This window comes from Balaenoptera ricei, chromosome 5 (assembly GCF_028023285.1).
Source record: "Balaenoptera ricei isolate mBalRic1 chromosome 5, mBalRic1.hap2, whole genome shotgun sequence".
NCBI classification, from domain to species: Eukaryota; Metazoa; Chordata; class Mammalia; order Artiodactyla; family Balaenopteridae; genus Balaenoptera; species Balaenoptera ricei.
In genome coordinates, this window is record NC_082643.1 from 56356128 (window position 1) to 56378458 (window position 22331).

A 22331-nucleotide genomic window follows, 5' to 3' on the forward strand; every position below is an offset into this window, starting at 1 on the left:
GAAAGTTAAAGTTAGGTCAGGAAATACCAACTGATGCTAAAAATAACTTATGTTGCTTAGGCATTAATCAGAAACAATAAGGAAAAGACTGCCCTTTACTTCTTTTCCTCTTTCTCATCAAGCTCTCCATTGCTACTCATTTTAATCTGGTTTTACCCATTTAAGAACCGTTGTTGCAGGATCACACACTGTAAATTGTATCAGTGGACTCACCTAGTGTTGGGTTGGCTCATGCACCCACCTCTTTGGGAACAGCCACCAAATCATATAACGTGGGCTCTCATTGAGCAAGACATCTGCTATGTTTAGAATGGCTTCTAGTGAAGATGCATCCTGTCCATTATCATCTTTGTGTAATAGATGAAGAAACAGGCACTGCATCAGAAGGTTATTAACCTGCCTAAATCGCTCCCATGTGTTCTGAGATGTAACTGAACTAAACTGAACTCTCTATTCTTCATTAACATAGTCAACTCCCCATTAACAACCATGTTGCAAGGTTGGACAGAAAGAGGAAGCAGAGAAAGAACAGTAATTACAGAGAGGTTGTTTTTTCCTTTCTTTCTACAGATTACTAGAACATTCAAAGAGTCAAGTTTAAGAAAACAGTTCATCAGAGCTCATGTTGTCAAACTGAGGTGAGTGGAACTACAACAAAAAATATCTATAAGCATAGATACAACTTGGTGCATTTGATTTTGTTCACAGCATAGATCATGAATGAGACGTTCACACAATGTGTTGCAATATTATGAAAATAGTATCATGGGCAGTTTAAAAACCAATGCCAAAAAAACAAAACATGTCACATACGGTCTACTTACTAATGTAAATAACCATATTACTTCAGTTCTTGGTGGGAAAAGGAGGAAAGGGTAGAGAGAGAGTTGGGTGAAGGTACAGCAGCAGGGTTATTCTATTATATAACTCCAGGGGATACTATTCACGATGCAGTCTATGTAGCAAACAATGCCTTGTGGAGATGTGCAATGTTGTGGTCCTGGGCACGATTGGAACACTAAACCAACACCAAAAGTGGCTTTTTGGGTTTTGTCTGCCTGGAATGCTATAATATAAAGGATGCTGTGGCCAAATACAGACGTGTCTGCTATGAATTAATAATTCATATGAATAATGTTAGAAGTAGCAGCACACAAGCTAGTTATTTGCCGTTCTTACCTTAGTTGAATATGGACTTATCCTTGTGATGTGATGTGATATCCCTACCAACTAAAATAGCCACCCTTACTGACCCTACCATAAATGTCTCAAATGTCCATATTGCTCAATCCTTCAAATAATATACAAAAGCTCTTCAGAAGGGAGAGAAATTATACTAATTATTTCTCAAATACTAACACCACAAGAAAATTAATTTTTCTTATTCTCGGAAGAGTCACCTAGTTAAGTACCCAGGAGCATAGAGCTCTGGTCAGTTAAGTTTTGCTGAGGAGTTCAAGAAGTAAGAAGAATCCATAGGAAGAGCATTTTCCAAAATGCATTTCAGTCAGTTCAGTGCACATTCACCTTAGTACTTTCTTGAGAAATTCTCTGTACCAGCCACTAGCTTGCAATACTTGTAGGACTGAATCTGCATTTTTTTTCTCCTTTTGTTCACTTCCCACTTACTTCTCATTTCACTGCAGTCTGGCTTCTGACCTCACCACAAAATAGTAATTGCTCTTGCCAAGTTCAGCAATGACATCTGAATCACAAACTCCAAAGAAATTATATCAGTCCTCTTCTTGGACCTCTCAACAGTATTTAACACTGTTGAGTTTTCAATCCTTTTTGAAATAGTACCATCCCTTGGTTTCTATGACCCTATACACCCCTGATTTTCCTTTTATCTCTCAAGTTATTCCTTCTCAGTTTTCTTTGTTAGTTCTTATTCCTTCCTTTTCTCAAATGTTGTCAGACTGTGCTGTAAGCCTCTCATCTTCTCAGTTCACACTGAAGCTCCTTTTAGGGGCTTCATTGCCCCTATATGCTAATTATTATCAAAGTTGTACCTCTGGGCCAGTCCTCTCTTCTCATCTCGCGATGTGAATATACACAGCCATCTACTTGGTATCATCATATGGCTATCTTGGACAACTCAACTTTAATAAGTCCAGACCAGAACCTATCATTTCTCCCCCGCCAAATATGTTACTCTTCTAGTATTGCCTAGCTCTCTCAATGGTGTCACCTTCAACCCAGATGCTCAAGAAAGAGTTATGAGTTATCTCTAAATTCCTCTCTCCCTCAACCCACACATCCAACCTTCACAATTCTATTTCTTAATTATGTTTAAGATCCATAACTTCAAACACACTGCCCTCAACCATCTCTCTCCTTGTCTATGAACAGCCTCCTGAGTCTCGTTTCCTGCAGTCTTGCTCCACTCCACATTCTACATAGCAACCAGAAAGATTTTTTGAAATGAAAAGCTAAACATAGTATTTGCTTAAAGTTCTTCTAACTGCCATTCCTTACTCTTATGATATGTCAAATATCATATATAAACATGAATAATATATGTGCATCAAAGATATATGTATTCTTGATATATATATATGTCTCCTTTCATATATATATATATATATATAAAACAAAGTTTACTAAACCTTCCTATATAGGGTTTTCTCCTACCATCTCTATTGCTGGGGTAGTCTTTTACTACTCTCTACTTTGTTCTTTACTCACAAGTCCCACTAGACTGTTTTCAGTTCTTCACTCTCTCTAACCTCAAGATCTTCTTACATAAGCTATTCCCTCTGTCTGAAATACACATCCACACACACACACACACCACTTTTTTTCCCTTCCCCTTCTGTTTTAAAATATACTGCATCAATAGAAAATTTGAGGTACAGTAAGGCCAACAAATCAGGAGATGATGACTTTTGAAAAGAGAGTTTGTTACTCACAGTTCCCAAGAGGAAGGTACATGACTCTTTGATAGAGTTGTTATGAAGATCAAATAAATGAAGTATAAAACACCGTCCTGTTTGAGTATCTATTTACATGTTTATCATTCACTAAAGATACCTCTTCTTTGAATTGCATATTCATCTTTTCTGGTTTTTTTCTATGATTTGTCTTTTCCTTATAGATTTGTAGGAGTTCTTTGTCTATAGGAGGTACCAAACATTTGTTACTTTGAGTTGCAAATATATTCTCCCTGTCTATAGCATTATCTTAACACTTTGTATATGCATCTTTTGTTGAAGAAAATCAATTGTAAAATGTCTTACTGAAGAAATCCTTTCTCCTCTTGTATATAAAGAAAATCTCCCATATTTGACTATAAATTTTAAATTTTTGCTGTTCCTATTCAAGTGCTTTGTGTGTGACATGAGGAAGATTTTTAATTTTTTACATGAGTTATTTTCCTTCAGATTTGTGATACCACTTCTATAGTATATTGTTTACATATGTCTATGAGTCTGTTTCTGGATTCCTATTAGACTTAATAATAGGAATTCTGTTCCTTCCAATTAAGCTTAGTAATTGTCATTCAGATAAAACCTACCACTATGGATTTGCCTATTTCTCCTTGTTCAATATATTTTGAGCACATATTATCAAGCACCTATATGTTTAGAATTATTATATGTGCCTCATGAACTATTTCTTTTAGCAAGGTATTAATCCTTTTTATCACTAATTAATGTCTTTCGATCTTAAAAATCTCTTATATCTGATACTATTATGCTACACTGACTTTCTTATGGTTCTTTTTTCAACATACCTTATCTTCATTTTCAACATTCATATATCCTTACAGGTTAGATTTTTCTCCTAAAACAAGAAGACACCTAGATTACATTTTCAAATGCATTCTGACCATCTTTGCCTTTAACTAGAGAGTTTAGTAAGTTTCAATTTATTGTGATGACAGTTACATTTGTATTTATTTCCTCCATATTATCTTATGTTCTTCATCCTGGTTTTTCTAATGCTTTTTCCTATTATCTTGCCTTCCCTTGTATGATTGTATTTTCATTTTCTTTTTTCCGTTTACTAATTTACAAGTTCTACATTCCATTTATCTTATTTTAGTGATTATTCTTAAAAATTCTCACAAACAAGGAGAGTTGGTTTAATCCACTACCCTTCTTCCAAATAATACAGGAAACTTGGAACAGTTATACACATATTACTGATGTTTTAGTTCCACCTTATTTGTAACACCTGCAAATAAGTCACTGTAATTATACTGTCAATGTCATTTTATTTATTTTTTTAAGTAAACATTTTATTTTGGAATAAGTTTAAGTTTACAGAAAGGTTCCAAAGACAGTACAGAACGTTTCTACATACACTTCACCTAGCTTCCCCTAATGTTAACATCTTACATAACTATGGTACATTTGTCAAAACTAAGAGATTAACATTGGTACATTATTAGACTCTGATTTACTTGGTTTTCACCAGTTCTTCCACTAATGTCCTTTTTTTCCATTTCAGGATCCAACCCAATATACCACATTACATTTAGGGTGGTTTTTTTTTTTTAACATCTTTATTGCAGTATAATTGCTTTACAATGGTGTGTTAGTTTCTGCTGCATAACAGAGTGAATCAGCTATAGGCATACATATATCCCCATATCTCCTCCTTCTTGCGTCTCCCTCCCACCCTCCCTATTCCACCCCTCTAGATGGTCACAAAGCACAAAGCTGATCTCCCTGTGCTATGCAGCTGCTTCCCACTAGCTATTTTACATTTGGTAGCGTATATAGGTCAATGTTACTCTCGCACTTCGTCCCAGCTTACCCTTCCCCCTCCCCGTGTCCTCAAGTCCATTCTGTATGTCTGTGTCTTTATTCCTGTCCTGCCTGTAGGTTCTTCAGAACCTTTGTGGGTTTTTTTTTAGATTCCATATATATGTGTTAGCATACGGTATTTGTTTTCCTCTTTCTGACTTACTTCACTCTGTATGACAGACTGGGTCCATCCACCTCACTACAAATAACCCAATTTTGTTTCTTTTTAAGGCAGAGTAATATTCCATTGTACATATGTGCCACATCTTCTTTATCCATTCATCTGTCGATAGACACTTAGGTTGCTTCCATGTCCTGGCTATTGTAAGTAGTGTTGCAATGAACACTGTGGTACATGACTCTTTTTGAATTATGGTTTTCTCAGGGTATATGCCCAGTAGTGGGATTACTGGGTCACATGGTAGTTCTATTTTTACTTTTTTAAGGAACTTCCATACTGTTCTCCACAGTGGCTGTATCAATTTACATTATCACCAACAGAGCAAGAGTGTTCCCTTTTCTCCACACCCTCTCCACCATTTATTGTTTATAAACTTTTTGATGATGCCATTCTGACCAGTGTGAGGTGATACCTCACTGTAGTTTTGATTTGCATTTATCTAATGATTAGTGATGTTGAGCATCTTTTCATGTCTTTGTTGGTAATCTATATATCTTCTTTGGAGAAATGTCTATTTAGGTCTTCTGCCCATTTTTGGATTGGGTTGTCTGTTTTTCTGACATTGAGCTGCATGAGCTGCTTGTATATTTTGGAGATTAATCCTTTGTCAGTTGCTTCATTTTCAAATATCTTCTCCCATTCTGAGGGTTGTCTTTTCATCTCCTTTATGGTTTCCTTTGCTGTGCAAAAGCTTTAAAGTTTCATTAGATCCCACTTTTTACTTTTGTTTTTATTTCCATTTCTCTAGGAGGGGGGTCAAAAAGGATCTTGCTGTGATTTATGTCAAAGAGTGTTCTGCCCATGTTTTCCTCTAAGAGTTTAATAGAGTCTGGCCTTACATTTAGGTCTTTAATCCATTTTGAGTTTATTTTTGTGTATGGTGTTAGGAAGTGTTCTAATTTCATTCCTTTACATGTAGCTGTCCAGTTTTCCCAGCAAAACTTATTGAAGAGGCTGTCTTTTCTCCACTGCATATTTTTGCCTCCTTTATCAACATAAGGTGACCATATATGCACGGGTTTATCTCTGGACTTTCTATCCTGCTCCACTCATCTATATTTCTGTTTTTGTTCCAGTACCATACTGTAGTATTGTATGATTGATTACTGTAGCTTTGTAGTATAGTATGAAGTCCAGGAGACTCATTCCTCCAGCTCCATTTTTCTTTCTAAACATTGCTTTGGCTATTCAGGGTCTTTTGTGTTTCCATACAAATTGTGAAATTTTTTGTTCTTGTTCTGTGAAGAATGCCATTGGTAGTTTGATAGGAATTGCATTGAATCTGTAGATTGCTTTGGGTAGTATAGTCATTTTCACAATGTTGATTCTTCCAATCCAAGAACATGGTATATCTCTCCATCTGTTTGTATCATCCTTCTTTCATCAGTGTCTTATAGTTTTCTGCATACAGATCTTTTGTCTCCTTGGGTAGGTTTATTCCTAGATATTTTATTCTTTTTGTTGCAATGGTAAATGGGAGTGTTTCCTTAATTTCTATTTCAGATATTTCATCATTAGTGTGTAGGAATGCAAGAGATTTCTGTGCATTACTTTTGTATCCTGCTACTCTACCAAATTCATTGATTATCTCTAGTAGTTTTCTGGTAGCATCTTTAGGATTCTCTATGTATAGTATCACGTCATCTGCAAACAGTGACAATTTTACTTCTTTTCTGATTTGGATTCCTTTTCTTTTTCTTCTCTGATTGCTGTGGCTAAAACTTCCAAAACTATGTTGAATAATAGTGGTGAGAGTGGGCAACCTTGTCTTGTTCCTGATCTTACTGGAAATGGTTGCAGTTTTTCACCATTGAGGACGATGTTGGTTGTGGGTTGTCATATATGGCCTTTATTATGTTGAGGTAAGTTCCCTCTATGCCCACTTTCTGGAGAGTTTTTATCATAAATAGGTGTTGAATTTTGCCAAAAGCTTTATCTGCATCTATTGAGATTATCATATGGTTTATATCCTTCAATGTGTTAATATGGCGTATCACATTGATTGATTTGCATATATTGAAGAACCCTTGCATTCCCGGGATAAACCCCACTTGATCATGGTATATGATCCATTTAATGTGCTGTTGGATTCTGTTTGCTAGTATTATGTTGAGGATTTTTGCATATAATGTTCATCAGAGATACTGGCCTGGAATTTTCTTTTTTTGTGACATCTTTCTGGTTTTGGTATCAGGGTGATGGTGGCCTCTTAGAATGAGTTTGGGAGTGTTCCTACCTCTGCTATAGTTTGAAGAGTTTGAGAAGGATAGGTGTTAGCTCTTCTCTAAATGTTTCATAGAATTTGCCTGTGAAGCCATCTGGTCCTGGGCTTTTGTTTGTTGGAAGATTTTTAATCAGAGTTTCAATTTCAGTGCTTGTGATTGGTCTGTTTATATTTTCTATTTCTACCTGGTTCAGTCTTGGAAGGTTGTGCTTTTCTAAGAATTTGTCCATTTCTTCCTGGTTGTCCATTTTATTAGCATACAGTTGCTTGTAGTAATCTCTCATGATCCTTTGTATTTCTGCAGTGTCAGTTGTTACTTCTCCTTTTTCATTTCTAATTCTGTTGATTTGAGTCTTCTCCCTTTTCTTCTTGATGAGTCTGGCTAATGGTTTAACAATAGTCTTTATCTTCTCAAAGAACCAGCTTTTTGTTTTACTGATCTTTGCTATCGTTTCCTTTATTTCTTTTTCATTTTTTTCTGATTTGATCTTTATGATTTCTTTCCTTCTGCTAACTGGGGGTTTTTTGTTCTTTCTCTAATTGCTTTAGGTGTAAGGTTAGGTTGCTTATTTGAGATGTTTCTTGTTTCTTGAGGTACGACTGTATTGCTATAAACTTCTATCTTTGAACTACTTTGCTGCATCCCATAGGTTTTGGGCAGTCGTGTTTTCATTGTCATTTGTTTCTAGGTATTTTTTGATTTCCTCTTTGATTTCTTCAGTGATCTCTAGGTCATTTAGTAGCGTATTGTTTAGCCTCCATGTGTTTGCATTTTTTTACAGTTTTTTTCCTGTAATTGATATCTAGTCTCATAGCGTTGTGGTCGGAAAAGATACTTGATACGATTTCAATTTTCTTAAATTGACCAAGGCTTGATTTGTGACCCAAGATATGATCTATCCTGGAGAATGTTCCATGAGCACTTGAGAAAAATGTGTATTCTGTTGTTTTTGGATGGAATGTCCTCTAAATGTCAATTAAGCCCATCTTGTTTAATGTATCATTTAAAGCTTGTGTTTCCTTATTTATTTTCATTTTGGATGATCTTTCCATTGGTGAAAGTTGGGTGTTAAAGTCCCCTATTATGATTGTATTACTGTCAATTTCCCCTTTTATGGCTGTTATCATTTACCTTACGTACTGAGGTGCTCCTATGTTAGGTGCATAAATATTTACAATTGTTATATCTTCTTCTTGGATTGATCCCTTGATCATTATGTAGTGTTCTTCTTTGTCTCTTATAATAGTCTTTATTTTAAAGTGTATTTTGTCTGATATGAGAATTGCTACTCCAGCTTTCCTTTCATTTCCATTTGCATGTAATATCTTTTTCCATCCCCTCACACTCAGTGTGTGTGTGTCCGTAGGTTAAGTGTGTCTCTTGTAGACAGCATATATACAGGTCTTTTGTATCCATTCAGCCAGTCTACGTCTTTTGGCCGGAGCATTTAAGCCTTTTGCTTTTAAGGTAATTATCGATATGTATGTTCCTATTACCATTTTCTTAATTGTTTTGGGTGTGTTTTTGAAGGTCTTTTCCTTCTCTTGTGTTTCCTGCCTAGAGAAGTTCCTTTAGCATTTGTTGTAAAGCTGGTTTGGTGGTGCTGAATTCTTTTAGCTTTTGCTTGCCTGTAAAGGTTTTAATTTCTCTGTCAGATCTGAATGATTCCTTTCTGGGTAGAGTAATCTTGGTTGTTTTTCCCTTTCATCACTTTAAATATGTCCTGCCACTCCCTTTTGGCTTGCCGAGTTTCTGCTGAAAGATCAGCTGTTAACCTTATGGGGATTCCCTTGTATGTTATTTGTTGCTTTTCCCTTGCTGCTTTTAATATTTTTTCTTTGTATTTAATTTTTGAAAGTTTGATTAATATGTGTTTCAGGGTGTTTCTCCTTGGATTTATCCTGTATGGGACTCTCTGCACTTCTTGGACTTGACTATTTCCTTTCCCATGTTAGGGAAGTTTTTGTCTATAACCTCTTCAAATATTTTCTCAGACCCTTTCTTTTTTTCTTCTTCTTCTGCGACTCCTATAATTTGAATGTTAGTGTGTTTAATGTTGTCCCAGAGGTCTCTGAGACTGTCCTCAATTCTTTTTATTCTTTTTTTATTTTGCTCTGCAGCAGTTATTTCCACTATTTTATCTTCCAGGTCACTTATCCATTCTTCTGCTTCAGTTATTGTGCTATTGATTCCTTCTAGAGTATTTTTAATTTCAGAAATTGTGTTGTTCATCACTGCTTGTTTGCCCCTTAGTTCTTCTAGATCCTTATTAAATGTTTCTTGTATTTTCTCCATTCTGTTTCCAAGATTTTGGATCATCTTTACTATCATTACTCTGAATTCTTTTTCAGGTAGGTTGCCTATTTCATCTTCATTTATTTGTTCTACAGGTTTTTACCTTGCTCTTTCATCTGTAACATATTTTTTTGTCATTTCTTTTTTTTTTTTTTTTGATGGGTGGTGCTGTTTTCCTGTTTTTCTAGTTGTTTGGCCTCAGACCTCCAGCACTGGAGTTTGCAGGCAGTTGGATACAGCTGGGTCTTGGTGCTGAGATGAGGAACTCTGGGAGATCTCACTCCGATTAATATTCCCTGTGGTCTGAGGTTCTCTGTTAGTCCAGCGGTTTTGACTCGGAGCTACCACCATAGGAGCTTGGGCCTGACCTCTGGCCTGGGAACCAAGTTCCCACAAGTTTTGTGGCACAGTAAAAAAAAAAAAAAAAAAAAAAAAAGAGTGAGAAAAAAGAAAAAAAGGAGCAGTACAATATCAAAGAATAAAAAACAAAGTAAAATTAGAAAGATAAAAAATATATTAGGAAAAATAAAACTATAATGGAAACAACTGCAACAAGGTAAAATAAGACCAAAACAGAAAAAAGGAAACAAAAAGTGGGCGGGGGAAGCAAGCCAGAAGGAGAGAACAATAACAAAGTATAAAGAATAAGATAAAGTTTGAAAAATAAAAGATTTATTAGGAAAAATAAAAATATGAAAGAATCAACAACAATGAATCAACAAGGTAAAACAGAAGCCCAATCTAAAAGAGGAAAAAAGAAAAAAAAAACAGAAAAAAGCCTTGGCTATGGGGGCGGAGTTTAGGTGGGGTGGAACTTAGGCAGGGGCGTGGTTCAGTGTGGGGCAGGACCTAGGTGGGTGGGGGGGGTGACGTTTGTGTGTGGGGCAGGGCCTAGGCTCAGGACCCACGTAGCTGGAAAAAGTCCTGGGGGCGGGGCCTAGGCAGGGCAAAATTCAAGCATGGGGGCACAGTGGGTCTCTGCTTAGGACCCGTGTGGAAGGGAAGAAGCAGCACATGGAAAGGAGGGCCGCCAGAGTGTGGGGTTCCGGAGTTTAGAGGTAGGCCCCTGGGTGAGGGTGTGTGGGTGGGGTTTAGGCCCAGTGCGTTTGGAGGGGGTCTCAGAGGGGGTCTCCAAGTGTAGAGGTGGGGCCCTGGGTGGGGGTGTAGGAGCAGGGCTTGGGCTCTGCGCAGCAGGAGGGAGGCTCCAAGGGCAGAGGATTAGGCCCAGGAGCCCAACAGGCTCCCCAGCTGCTAAGCAGACAGGGAAAGCACTGGCTGTGTTCCCTTCTGTTCCTTCGCACCCCTCCCCTTCCATCTCCCCCAGGGTCTCCCCCGTCGCCGCTGGACCCCTAACCATGGGTGGGTCCCGCTGGGTGTAGGAACTCCTCTCCTCCCCCAGCCACCTCTCAGGGGTTCCAGTCCCATAGGTCTGGCCTTTACTTTTGCTCTCCCTTCCCTCCCTCCCACTCCCTCAGGACCACATGGCTAAAGGGGGCCTCGGTGGGCAGAGGATCAGGCTTGGGATCTCAGCAGGTTCCTGGGGGCCCAAGTGGGCAGGGGAAACCTAGCCATGCTCCCTTTCGATCCTCTGCCCTCCCAATGGTTCCCCAATTTCTCCCTTCAGGCATAGGATCCCTTCCCCTTCCCCAGCCACCCCTCAGGAGTGCCAGTACCATCCCACCTCCACTTCTCCTCCCCCTTCACTCCCCCCAGGCCCCACGTCCTACCCAGTCCCTGGGGGTTCCTACTGTCCCATTAGGTGTCCACAGTCCCCCACCAGTGCCTGGTAGGTGCCCAGTTGTACAAGACGCGAATTCCACGTCCTCCTGGTATGCCATCTTGACTCCGCCCCCATCAATGTCTTTTTAGATTACCAGTTTACCATTTCCTTTGTTTCCTATGTCTTCCTGTACCTAACAAACACCCTTCTTCTGGGTTCAATTTCCTTCTTACTGAAGTACTTCCTTCATAAATTCTTTAACAAGAGTACAGGAACAGTAAACTACACATTTGTTTAGTTTTGTTTTTGTTGTGATGCATGAAAGGTCCTTATTTTAGCCTCATTCTTGAATAATACTTTAGTGTGGATATAAAATTCCAAGTTGATAGCAATTTTCTCTCAGCATTTTGAAGATACAATTATATACTGCCTTTTATCGCTGCTATTAAGCAATTGTCCTTCAGTCAAAACTTTCTTTGGTAGCTAGTTTTTTCTCTATTGTTTGAAAATCTTCCATTTGCCTTTGGAGTTCAGAGTTTTATTATGATGTATCTGTGTGTGTGTTTTGTTTTATTGAGTATGCTTCAGACTCATCTCGATCTGAGGCTTCGTGTCTTTATTAATTCCGGATAATTCTCATTATCTCTTGTAATACTGCTGCTCCTTTATTTTTCTGTGCTCTTTAGCATTTCACTAGGTAAACTTTGAGATGTCTCCTGTCTCTTAGCCTCTATTTGATCTTTTTCATACCTTTATCTATGTTACATTCTGTGTGATTTCTTCATCTCTTTCAGTTAACCAGTTTCTCTTCAGCTTTGTCTACTATTCTGTGTAATTCATCCATCAAGTTTTCATTTCAATTAAAAAGTATGTTTGACTATGTTTACCTGTTTTGAAAAAGTACTATACTTTTCTTATATTTATAATTCCCCTTTTATGTCATTAGTCATTTCAAATTTACTTACCTGAATATCTGTTAATTTTATTATGTGGACTTTTTGAGGATGCTCTTCTTATTCTGATTTTAGCTCATGATGTATTGTTTACCATTGAGGTTGTATGCTTATCTTTAATCCCACTTTGTAATTGGGATCCTATGCAGTCTGGATTTAACATACATACCTCCAAAGCATTTGCTTCTATCAGATACTCTAGGAGGATTGGCATCACATGGACCATTTTTTGGTTAATTTCTTAAAGTGTCTGGGACCATGCATGTGGTATTAATGTAAATCCAAAACTTTCAGGAAGTCAGATTCATGATTATGAATTCTCAGGAGAACCTTTTTTCCATCCAGACCGGGACCTCTGAGACAACTAAACTTCTTTTTCTTTTATGATGTGAGTAGTTCTTCTTTCTAATCTATGCTTTCACTGAATGCCTAGTTCTTTGAGAAACCTAGCCTTATTCTGAAACCTCCTGTCCATCTCCCTATTTTGTACTAGCTCAAGACCTCATCTCCAGTATCTATTAATGCTGAAACACAAAACTATTGGAATTCTAATGCTTAACATGTAATATTCATATTCTTCTTTATTTTTAGTCTTCTAAGATTTCCCTTATTTTCACAGGAGCCCAACTTTGCATTTCAAATAGAATTTATTATATTTTAGCTAGCATTTCTGGTTGTTTTATATGAAAAGCATTTAAAAATTATTTAGGTTTTCATGTTGCTAGAAATGTAAGATGTAATTATTTATTCAGTGTCTGCTTCTTCATCTAAAGTGCCCTATTCATGAGAACGGCAACTGTGAATCTTGGTTATAGCTAATTTCTGAAACTAAGAATAATGCCCAGCACAAAAAAGATGCTTATTTAGTATTTACCTAGTAAATACTAAATTAATATCTGGGGTGAATATTATGGCAAAATCAGCAATTGAGATGAGAGGAGGCAGCCTAGAGTGAGTATGAGAGCATCAAAACCAAATGTGCCTAATGCACATTCATTTTCAGAAAAGGAGAGCGCCAAAATTAGGTGGAGGAAGTGATTTACATGGTAATTTACATGGGAGGAAATGGATATTATCTCGATTTTAGAGAATTATAACCTTTAGCCAAATTATCAAGGTTCTTGTGAGAAGTATCAACAGTTAATCGAAACAGAGATAAAAATCTTAACGTATGACTACAGAAGTTAAAATTTGCTTTTGTAGCCAGATAAGGGGGTGTAGGTACCAGAAAATTAACTTGAGCTTTTAAGTCACATAAACTTGGAAGTTCATCCCTTTATAAGTTTGTTTAATGAGATGAGTGGGGTTTTTTGAAGATTTGTGAAGTCTAACCATAGCTAATACTTACAGCGTACTTACTGTATGCTATGTACTCTTCCCAAAAATCTTACATATGTTAATTCATATAATCTTCATAATAACCCATTTTAATGTGAGGATACAGGTACAGAAAGATTAAGAAACAAAAAACTTACCTAAAGTCCAACAGTAAATGGCAGAGCTGGTGTTCAAACTCTGGCATTCTGACTTTAAAACAAGCTATCCTGAATGGTGGGTACAGTGTACTATGCACTGAAATCTAGTGTTTGTGGGATAGCATTGTGATATATCATTACATAGAGAAACACTGTTATGTGAATCTGTTCTAACGTTAAATTTCTTAAGTAATGTTTTTAATGCTTAATCAAGAAGAGTATATAAAGAGAACGACAGAAAATTATCATAATTATACATTTTTAAAAATATCTTTATGGTTTTTCAGGCAAAGTGGTAATGACGTGATAGCAGATATTGTCATGAAATTTAAATTCACCAGGAATAACAATGGACCATCAGTGAAAAGCAGAATTGAGTCTGTTTTACGCCAAATGATGATTAACTCTGGAAACTTGGCAATGAACCCTTCAACTGAGTTAACACGCAAGTATCATTTTTTTTAGCCATTTCATTTCAATATATCTCTCTACCAGTTCTAATTCATGTTTCGATTTAATGAGAGACTGACTTTTTTCCCTTGGAATTAAACTTTATGAAAACAATGTATTATGAAGCTAACTATAATATATAGCTCTCCAATATAAAATATTCTAAAGTTTTAAAGAATCATTTAGCATTCATGTAGTAAGTTTTATTTGCTAAAAATTCTTTATTATTTTTCCCTCTCAACTCTCCTTGTAAGGGATGTTGCTGTCAGATGTTCAATTTGTAGGTATGTTATAAGAATGGTAAATAGCTGTTCGAGGTCAGAGAACAATTTAATTAAGGATCTATCTCCCTGAGAAAAGAGCATGCAATTGGAAGGTGTCTGGTAAATACTTGTAGAATTAAGAAGGAAATTAGAAGATTTAACAATATCCCTACCTCCTCTCTGAAAATCCTCTCTACTTCTGCCTAGAATGGAATCTATTTCCATTGTTTTTCATCCCTATTGCTATCACTCTGGTCTAAGCCAACATCATTTCTTACTTGAACTACAGCACTAGCCTCCAAGCTACTCTGCTTCTATACTTTCTTGGCCCTTTCCAATGTGTTGTCCACATACTGATCAAGGAAATATTTTAAAATATAAATACAATCTTGCTTAAAAGCCTCCCATGGCTTCCCACAAAACAAAACAAAAATAAAAACAAAACATAAACACCACACGTAAGAAGAATACCATATTTCCTGGTTTACCCAGGACAGTCCTGGGTTCATGCCAATTGTCCAAGAACCATTATTAATATTAGTCTTTATGTCTTCTGGTTTGGACAATAAATGATATGGTGATCTCATCTAAAGCACTGTATGATCTGGTTCATACTTACCCCTCTAGCCATTTATTATACCATTCTCTTCCTCATTCACCACAATCTGGCCACACCTTCACTTTCTCTGTTTGCAAAAATTCTCTCCTTCTTGCCTCAGGGCCTTTGCATACATTATTCCAGTTTCTTATAACACAGGTTATATCACCCCCTTGCATCTGTCAAGTATCATCTGAATCATTTCTTTCTAATGTAAGTCTTTTCTAACTTCCAGTACTAAATTATTTACCTCTGTCATACACGCCTTCATTTTCCTTTACAGCGTTTATCACAATTGAAACTACAATATTATTTCTGTGTCTTCATCCTACTCTGTAAGTTTTCTAAAGACAAGGACCAGTCTGCTTTGTTCATCCTACTGTCCTTCTACTGCCCAGTGTCTAGCACATAATAAGTACTCCATTAATATTTTTGCATGACTTTAAAAAAAAAGGAATTACTTAATATATGCATAGAATTTAAGGACACTCCTTCAACTCTGTCATGCACTGCTAGCTTAAGAAACCATGATCCCCCTCATAATAAGCTCACAATTAAGGGATTTTGGTGGTTCCCACATTGGACTGGTAGTTAATCAGCAAATACCTGTTATAGTTTTACTAGTTGTTAAAATATTGAAATTCTTTCCTATCTGTTGGTAAATAACCACTGCACCAGCCCTACAAAGGTGCCTCCCCAACCCCTCCAAATTCTCCCATCCCTACCTTGGACTCCCAGCTCCTCCCCTTGCAACTACAGCATTAATGCTTAGCACAGCAAGGACCTCTAAGACACTGATCCAGCTCCATAGGTGACTGTGTCCTTCCTGACTGGCTGATGCTCATGCATTACAGTTTGTTTAATCCTCACAACAACCACATGTTATAGATCCTTCTATTGTCCCCACTCAGAAAAGATAGATAATTGCCCAGGGCATACAGACAGCATGTAGGGGAGCCAGTATTGAAATAAAGTCTTTTTGCTCAAAGAATGAAAAGGAATGGTCAGCTCTTTTTATTTCCTTTCTCCAAAAGGATGTTTTGCCTCCTCTAACACTTACAAAGCGGTGTGATGTCCAAGCCCTGTGAAACTTCTGGCAGCAAAAAAGTTTGTTTAAGTTGACTTTAGAGAACATGAACACCTGTCTGAGAGGTTTAGATTTATCTTATAGGAAATAAGAAGCTGATTTCTCATTAAAAGATTTCAAGCAGAGAAGAATATACTCTGATATGATCTACATTTTTAGAAATGTCAGTCTGGTAAAGTAGAGGTGGATGCATTAAAAAGGGCAAAAGTGGAGGCAGGGAATAGGAGTCAAATGATGAAAGCATGAACTAAAGTAGTAGCCAAAGGGAGGGGGAAGACGGTGCTAATGCAAAGGATGGTTAGAGGCTAGAAGGTACAAAATCTGGAAAGCAATAAGATGTGGGAAATGATGAGAAAGGAGGAGTCAGAGACCATTTCAGATTTCTAGCTATTGTTGGAAATGGTGTCATTTACTAAAGGAGAAACTATAAGTAGCAAATTTGGAGTAAAATTTGGTGACATTGAGTTTGAGATGGCTGTAGGACATGCAGAGAAAACTGTTCTATAAGCAGACATTAAACTGGAATATACAAACTGTCACTATCTGGTACCAACATATTTTCCTTTCTGTGCTCTCCCACCACTTCTCTACATGCAACACTTGTATTAGCTCTACTGACTTTATTGTTCCACAAACATCTTACACCTCCATGCATTTGTGCCCACTATATTTCTCATCTGGAATGCCTTTTCACTTCTTGCCTGCCTGAAAAACTCCTTTTAGGTATTCAAAATACAACTCAAATGTTATTTTCATCATGATAACATCTGTGAACCAGAATCATTAGTAACTCTCTCCTTTATCCTCTCTACTTCACACTTAAATTTATTTCAATGATTTCTTGATCAATTTCTACCTATAAATTATGTGATGGCAGACCCCCTATATTTTGTTATACCTGCAGTACTACAAATAGTATCAGTAAAGTAATACAGATATAGTTATATGTACATACATATATATTAGAAAAAAATGAAAAATTAACTTCTCTTATAGCATTTACTACATTGTATCTCCATGATTATGTTTCTGTTTTCCCAAGTAAACTGAGTGACTTGAGAGCAGAAATATCTTTTAAATAAATTTTAAGTATCTTTTAAGCGTTTGATGAGAAATTAAAGCACAAACTTTAGTGTGCAAACAATAAATTGAGGGAATATTATAAACATTTTACTGAAGGCCATGACTCAGATTCTTTCAGCAGGTCTGCGATGTAGCCAAGGAGTCTGTATTTTAGCAGTCCTCTAAATGATTCTGATTATGGTTGTCTGAGGACTACACATTAAGAAATTAAGGTCAAATGGTATACAGTCCTTTTTGTATTGATCTTACTCTCTCTCTCTTTTTAACACCAGCAATAAGTGAAGTGGATACAGAATATATTTTAACTCAAGGTAAGCTTTTAAATTACTTTGTAAATGTGGTTTACCAAAATAAAAAGAGTAAATGTTCAAGTGATTTGTAGTCTTTGCCAAGGCAGTGTCTATTGAGATGGTATCTTTATTCTTAGTTCATTCATGTGGGTTGTTGTTGAGATAAGATATTGCTGATTCTGTTGGCCTATGAAGTGATGTTTAAGTTTTCCCCTCCTTTTAGAAGGAAGAAGTAGCAATGCCATTCCACCACTCTGTAAAAGTTTGGTCTCATTAAGGTTTTCTTGGCAGCTTTGGGAAGTTTTTCCTGCCCTGGTTCCATGGCAGCATTTCAGTAGACTTGTAAATTATGTTTAGTTGCATCATTTATATGCCTTCTCCTAACCACCAGAATAGCTTGCTTTGTTGTGGATTTAAGTTAATCATAAAGTATAATAAAAAAATTACAAAAAGCAATATCAGTTTTATGTCTATAACATATTAGAAAAGTCACTGCTTTCCAATGTCCTTATGTATACTCTCAGGCTAGGACAGCAGAAATATAGCCCCTAGAAAACAGCAGTTTACTTCTCTGGCTAATAAAAGGTAGTTAGAAATTAGTTCAATATATCTTGATGGCTGGCCTATCTCCCATACTTAAGTGATGTTATAAGTTAATGCTTCCTCTGTGGGTGTTTTTCAACTTCATTATATATTTAATTCATGCTTCTTTTTCATTAAAATGTGCTTAAATAATTTACTAGAGAATTTGGTTGGAGAATGTAGCAAAGGAACCTATATTCCATGTATATTCTTAACGGAAGTCTAGTCCTCCTCTATCTGGGAGATCTGTTAGAAAAAATGCCTTTGGATGGTGTCCTATTGAAGCAATGTCACTACTTCAGAGCTGGTCCAGCAATAGAAACTGTTGGTGGTGATTTGCCTCTAATTTCTCAGTAATAGACTAAACAAGAGGAAATAAACCATGGGAGTGGGAGTTAAGAGGAGTTGAGTGATCCAGCCCACTCCAGCCCGTTTCAGCTTTGACCATTGGAGAGTCATGGGCTCTCTTAAAATGTTTAAATAAACCTCATCTAGATACTTAGAAACCTTCAGTTATCCTCGAGAATATTCTGTGGACCTAAAGTAACTCCTTTTCGAGGGCACATTTGGTAAGATAGAGTCAGTTACGGATGTGGACTGAACTGTTCACAATGAACTGAATTACCACTATAGAGTCTTCATGATGAGAGCAGTTTCCCTCCAACTTCACTGTGCACATGAATCACTTGTTAAAATGCAGCTTCTAATAAGTTCTGAGAACCTAATGCCCAGCTTGGTGACTATAGTTAGTAATATGGTATTGTACACTTGAAAGTTGCTGAGAGTAGATCCTAAGTATTCTCATCACACTTACACACACACACAAAAAAGAGAACTATGTGAGGTGTTAGATGTGTTAATTATCTTGAACTTGGTAATCATTCTACAATGTATATGTATATCAAATCATCGCACTATATACTTTAAATATATATACATTGTATCAATATTTGTCAATTATTCCTTAATAAAGTTGGAGGGAAAAAAAACACAGCTTTTGATTTGTTCCCTGATGTGGGTCTGAGAGTCAACAATTTTTTTTTGTCATTGTTGTTCATCTTTACTGTGGGACAACTGACAAATAAAATTACAAGATATTTAAAGTGTACAATGTCATGATTTGATACATGTATACATTATGAAAAGATTCCCCTCATCCAGCTAATTAACACATTCATCACCTCATGTATTTATCACCTCCCTCCCTTTTTTCTTTTTAGTGAGAACTCAGCAAATTTGCTACTCTCTCAGCAAATTTCTATTATACAATACACTGTTGTCAACTATAGTCACTATGTTATACATTAGATTCTCAGACCTTATTCATCTTACAGCTGTAAAAAAAGTTTACACCCTTTTACCAAACTCTCCCTATTTCTCCAACCCGCTGGCCACCACTTTCTACTGTTTCTAGGAGTTCAACTTTAATTTCCACATATAGGTGATACCATGCAGTATTTGTCTTTGTCTGGCAAATTCCCTTAGCACAATACCCTACAGTTTCATCCATGTTGTTGCAAGTGACAGGATTTCCTTCTTTTTTAAGGCTGAATAACATTCCTGTGTGTGTGTCCATGCTTGTGTGCATGCTTATGTGCACATATATACCACTATTTCTTGATCCACTTATCTACTGACAGACACTTAGGTTGTTTCTACACAGAGCCAACATTTCTAACAAGGTCCTAGGGGAGGCCTGTGCTGCAGATCCACAGACCACACTTTGAGTAGCAAGGCTACTGAGAAGATGGAAATTTCCCAGAGAACCTGTGGCCTGAACTGGTGCCTCCAGCACTGACCTATCTTAACCCCCACTCATGAGGAATTCCAAAGAACTCTGAAGCTGCTCCGGAATTTGAAACCTCCATGCCAATTAAGTTCAGCAATGTTCTCTAAAATGCAGTCTATAGGCAACAGTCACATAAGTACTCTAAAAATATAACATATTGATCATGCTTTTGGAAAGCCTAGCATGTCCTGGGAAAGAATACATAAGAGACATAAAAGTCATAAATGATGATGAAATTCTTAAAGCATCTGCCAAGTGTAAGAATCATGATCTTCTCAGCACATTAATTCCCTTTTCCCATTAGAATGTGGGGTCCGTCCAGACCTAATAACATTGTCTGCCGAGAGAATCATAGGAGGCACTAAAGCTAAGGAAGGAGACTGGCCATGGCAAGTCAGTTTACAGTGGACTGGTGTTCACCACTGCGGAGGTGTCTTGATCAGTAAGAAGTGGATCCTGACAGCAGCTCACTGCTTCAGAAGGTAAGACCACAGTTACCTACCCATCTTGGCATACCTTAGTTGTCTCAATTAATACTTACATCTGTGTTAGAGGGTATCAATCAATCACATTTTATGCATAAAAAATTGATCATTAGCGATATTAGATAACTTGCCCTGAATAACACTGCCAATATACGACACAGCCAAGATTCAAATCTAAATTCAACTGGTTCCAAAACCATGCTCTTATTCATTTGCTGAAAGAAAGGAAAGAAAGGGAGGGAGGGAGGGAGGCAGACAGGGAAGAAAGAAAGAAGAGTATCTTTTAAAATCTTCACAATAAAGACCCTGAGGCAAAAGAAGTTTAATATAAAAAATTCATGTATTTTCTTGTTGTCAAATATTTTTTCTTTAGAATTTTTAACTAGCATTTACTCTTTTGCAAGCTACTGTACCTCATGAAAGTATCTCCTGGATATATAATTTCTATTTTCCGTATAACTCCACTATCTAAACTCCACAAAACCCTCAAATTATTTGGTTACATTTTGCTTTTATTCAACCTTAAAAGCATGTTGCATTAATCAACCTTCCAATTCATAGATCCTTATTTTCATCAGTTTGTACAAGACCTTTCTCTCCTTTTATTTTTCTCCTGTCACACCTGTATTCCACTTCTACTACCTTCCCTGCCCCCCCATAGGCCTCACACAAATATTTGACATATGTCTTTAAATATGCAATTACCTGCAAAACCTTTGGTGTGTGTGTGTGTGTGTGTTTAAATTATATGAGTAGCATTGTGTATAAGCCTCATATTTCCTTACTGTTTTTGCTCAATCCTGGGAATTTTAATCTGGTCCACCACTGCATCCACCATATCCCTTCATCCAGCTAGGTTGCTCCAACTTCCCACTGCCGCAAAGAGCAGCACATATACACTTTCTCTCATGCCTTCATATGTGCCTCTCTATAAACCTTCAAGAATTTCTCTGACATACATACCCAGAAGTATATATACAGTGTGTTAAATACACTACAATGCTTTCCAGAATTTTACATCTTCACATGTAATGCAAAAGAGTTCGAACTTCTTTCTCACCAACACAATACTATTCTTTTTCAATTTTTTGTCATTCTTATGAATATACATTAGATGCTCATTATTGTTATAATTTCCATTTCTCTGCTTATTAGTGAGTTTCAGTATCTTTTCATATGTCTACTGGCTGTTTGGGCTTCTCCCATGAAATGCCTATTAATATTTTTTGCTCATTGTATAATGGTTTTTCCCTCCATTTATTGCTGGTTTACAGACTTCTGTATATTCTACAAAAATTTTAGATATTAAACATTGCAAGTCTTTTCTCATTCATCTGATAAATATGTCTATGGTACAGTTAATTTTGTTTTCAGATTTTTATGTCTTTTAATTTTCTCTTTTATGCTACATACTTTTTATTGAAGTATAGTTGATACACAATATTATATATTATAGGTGTACAGTATAGTAATTCACAATTTTTAAAGGTTATACTGCATTTATTATAAAATGTTGGCTATATTCCCTGCATTGTACCATATCCTTGTAGCTTATTTATTTTATATATAATAGTTTGTACCTCTTAATCCCCTATACCTATCTTGCCCTTACTCCCTTTCTCTCCCCCTAGTAACCATTAGTTTGTTCTCTATATATGATACACTTAATTTTGATCTCATGAAATTCATCCATTCTTAACTGTATGGTTTGTATTTTGGGAGTTTGGCTAAAAAGTCCCTATTCCTAGGTCAGCAAGATAATGCCTTATTTTTTTTATATTAGTGCACTCTCTTTCTCTCTCTCTCTCCCCCTCTCATGCGTGCTCTCTCTCTCTCTCTCTCTCTCTCTGTGTGTGTGTGTATGAATACATACACACACACACACACCCCAAAATCTTCAAGAAGCATCACACTTAGTACAGAAAAATCATTCATCAATTAATAAGACAAGGAGCCCCTTACCATCACTACTATTTAAATGGAACTTCTGGCTAAAGGAAAGGAAAAAAATAACAGTTGGAAGGAAAGAGTTAAAACTAAAGTGAACATTATTTCAGACTCCTTAGTTGCTTGAATGGAAGGATGTAGAAAAGGGAGAAAT

At 36.6% G+C, this 22331-nt stretch overlaps 1 protein-coding gene across 1 annotated transcript in view; it reads left to right on the plus strand.

The window, feature by feature from the left end:
• Nucleotides 1-22331, plus strand: part of TMPRSS11D (transmembrane serine protease 11D) — a 46999-nt gene that overhangs the window by 19110 nt on the left and 5558 nt on the right. Inside the window, exons 4-7 of the mRNA XM_059923833.1 lie at nt 571-638; nt 13891-14048; nt 17357-17395; nt 20050-20227. Of these exons, the coding sequence (XP_059779816.1) occupies nt 571-638; nt 13891-14048; nt 17357-17395; nt 20050-20227 (443 nt within the window). The remainder of the gene's footprint in view (nt 1-570; nt 639-13890; nt 14049-17356; nt 17396-20049; nt 20228-22331) is intronic.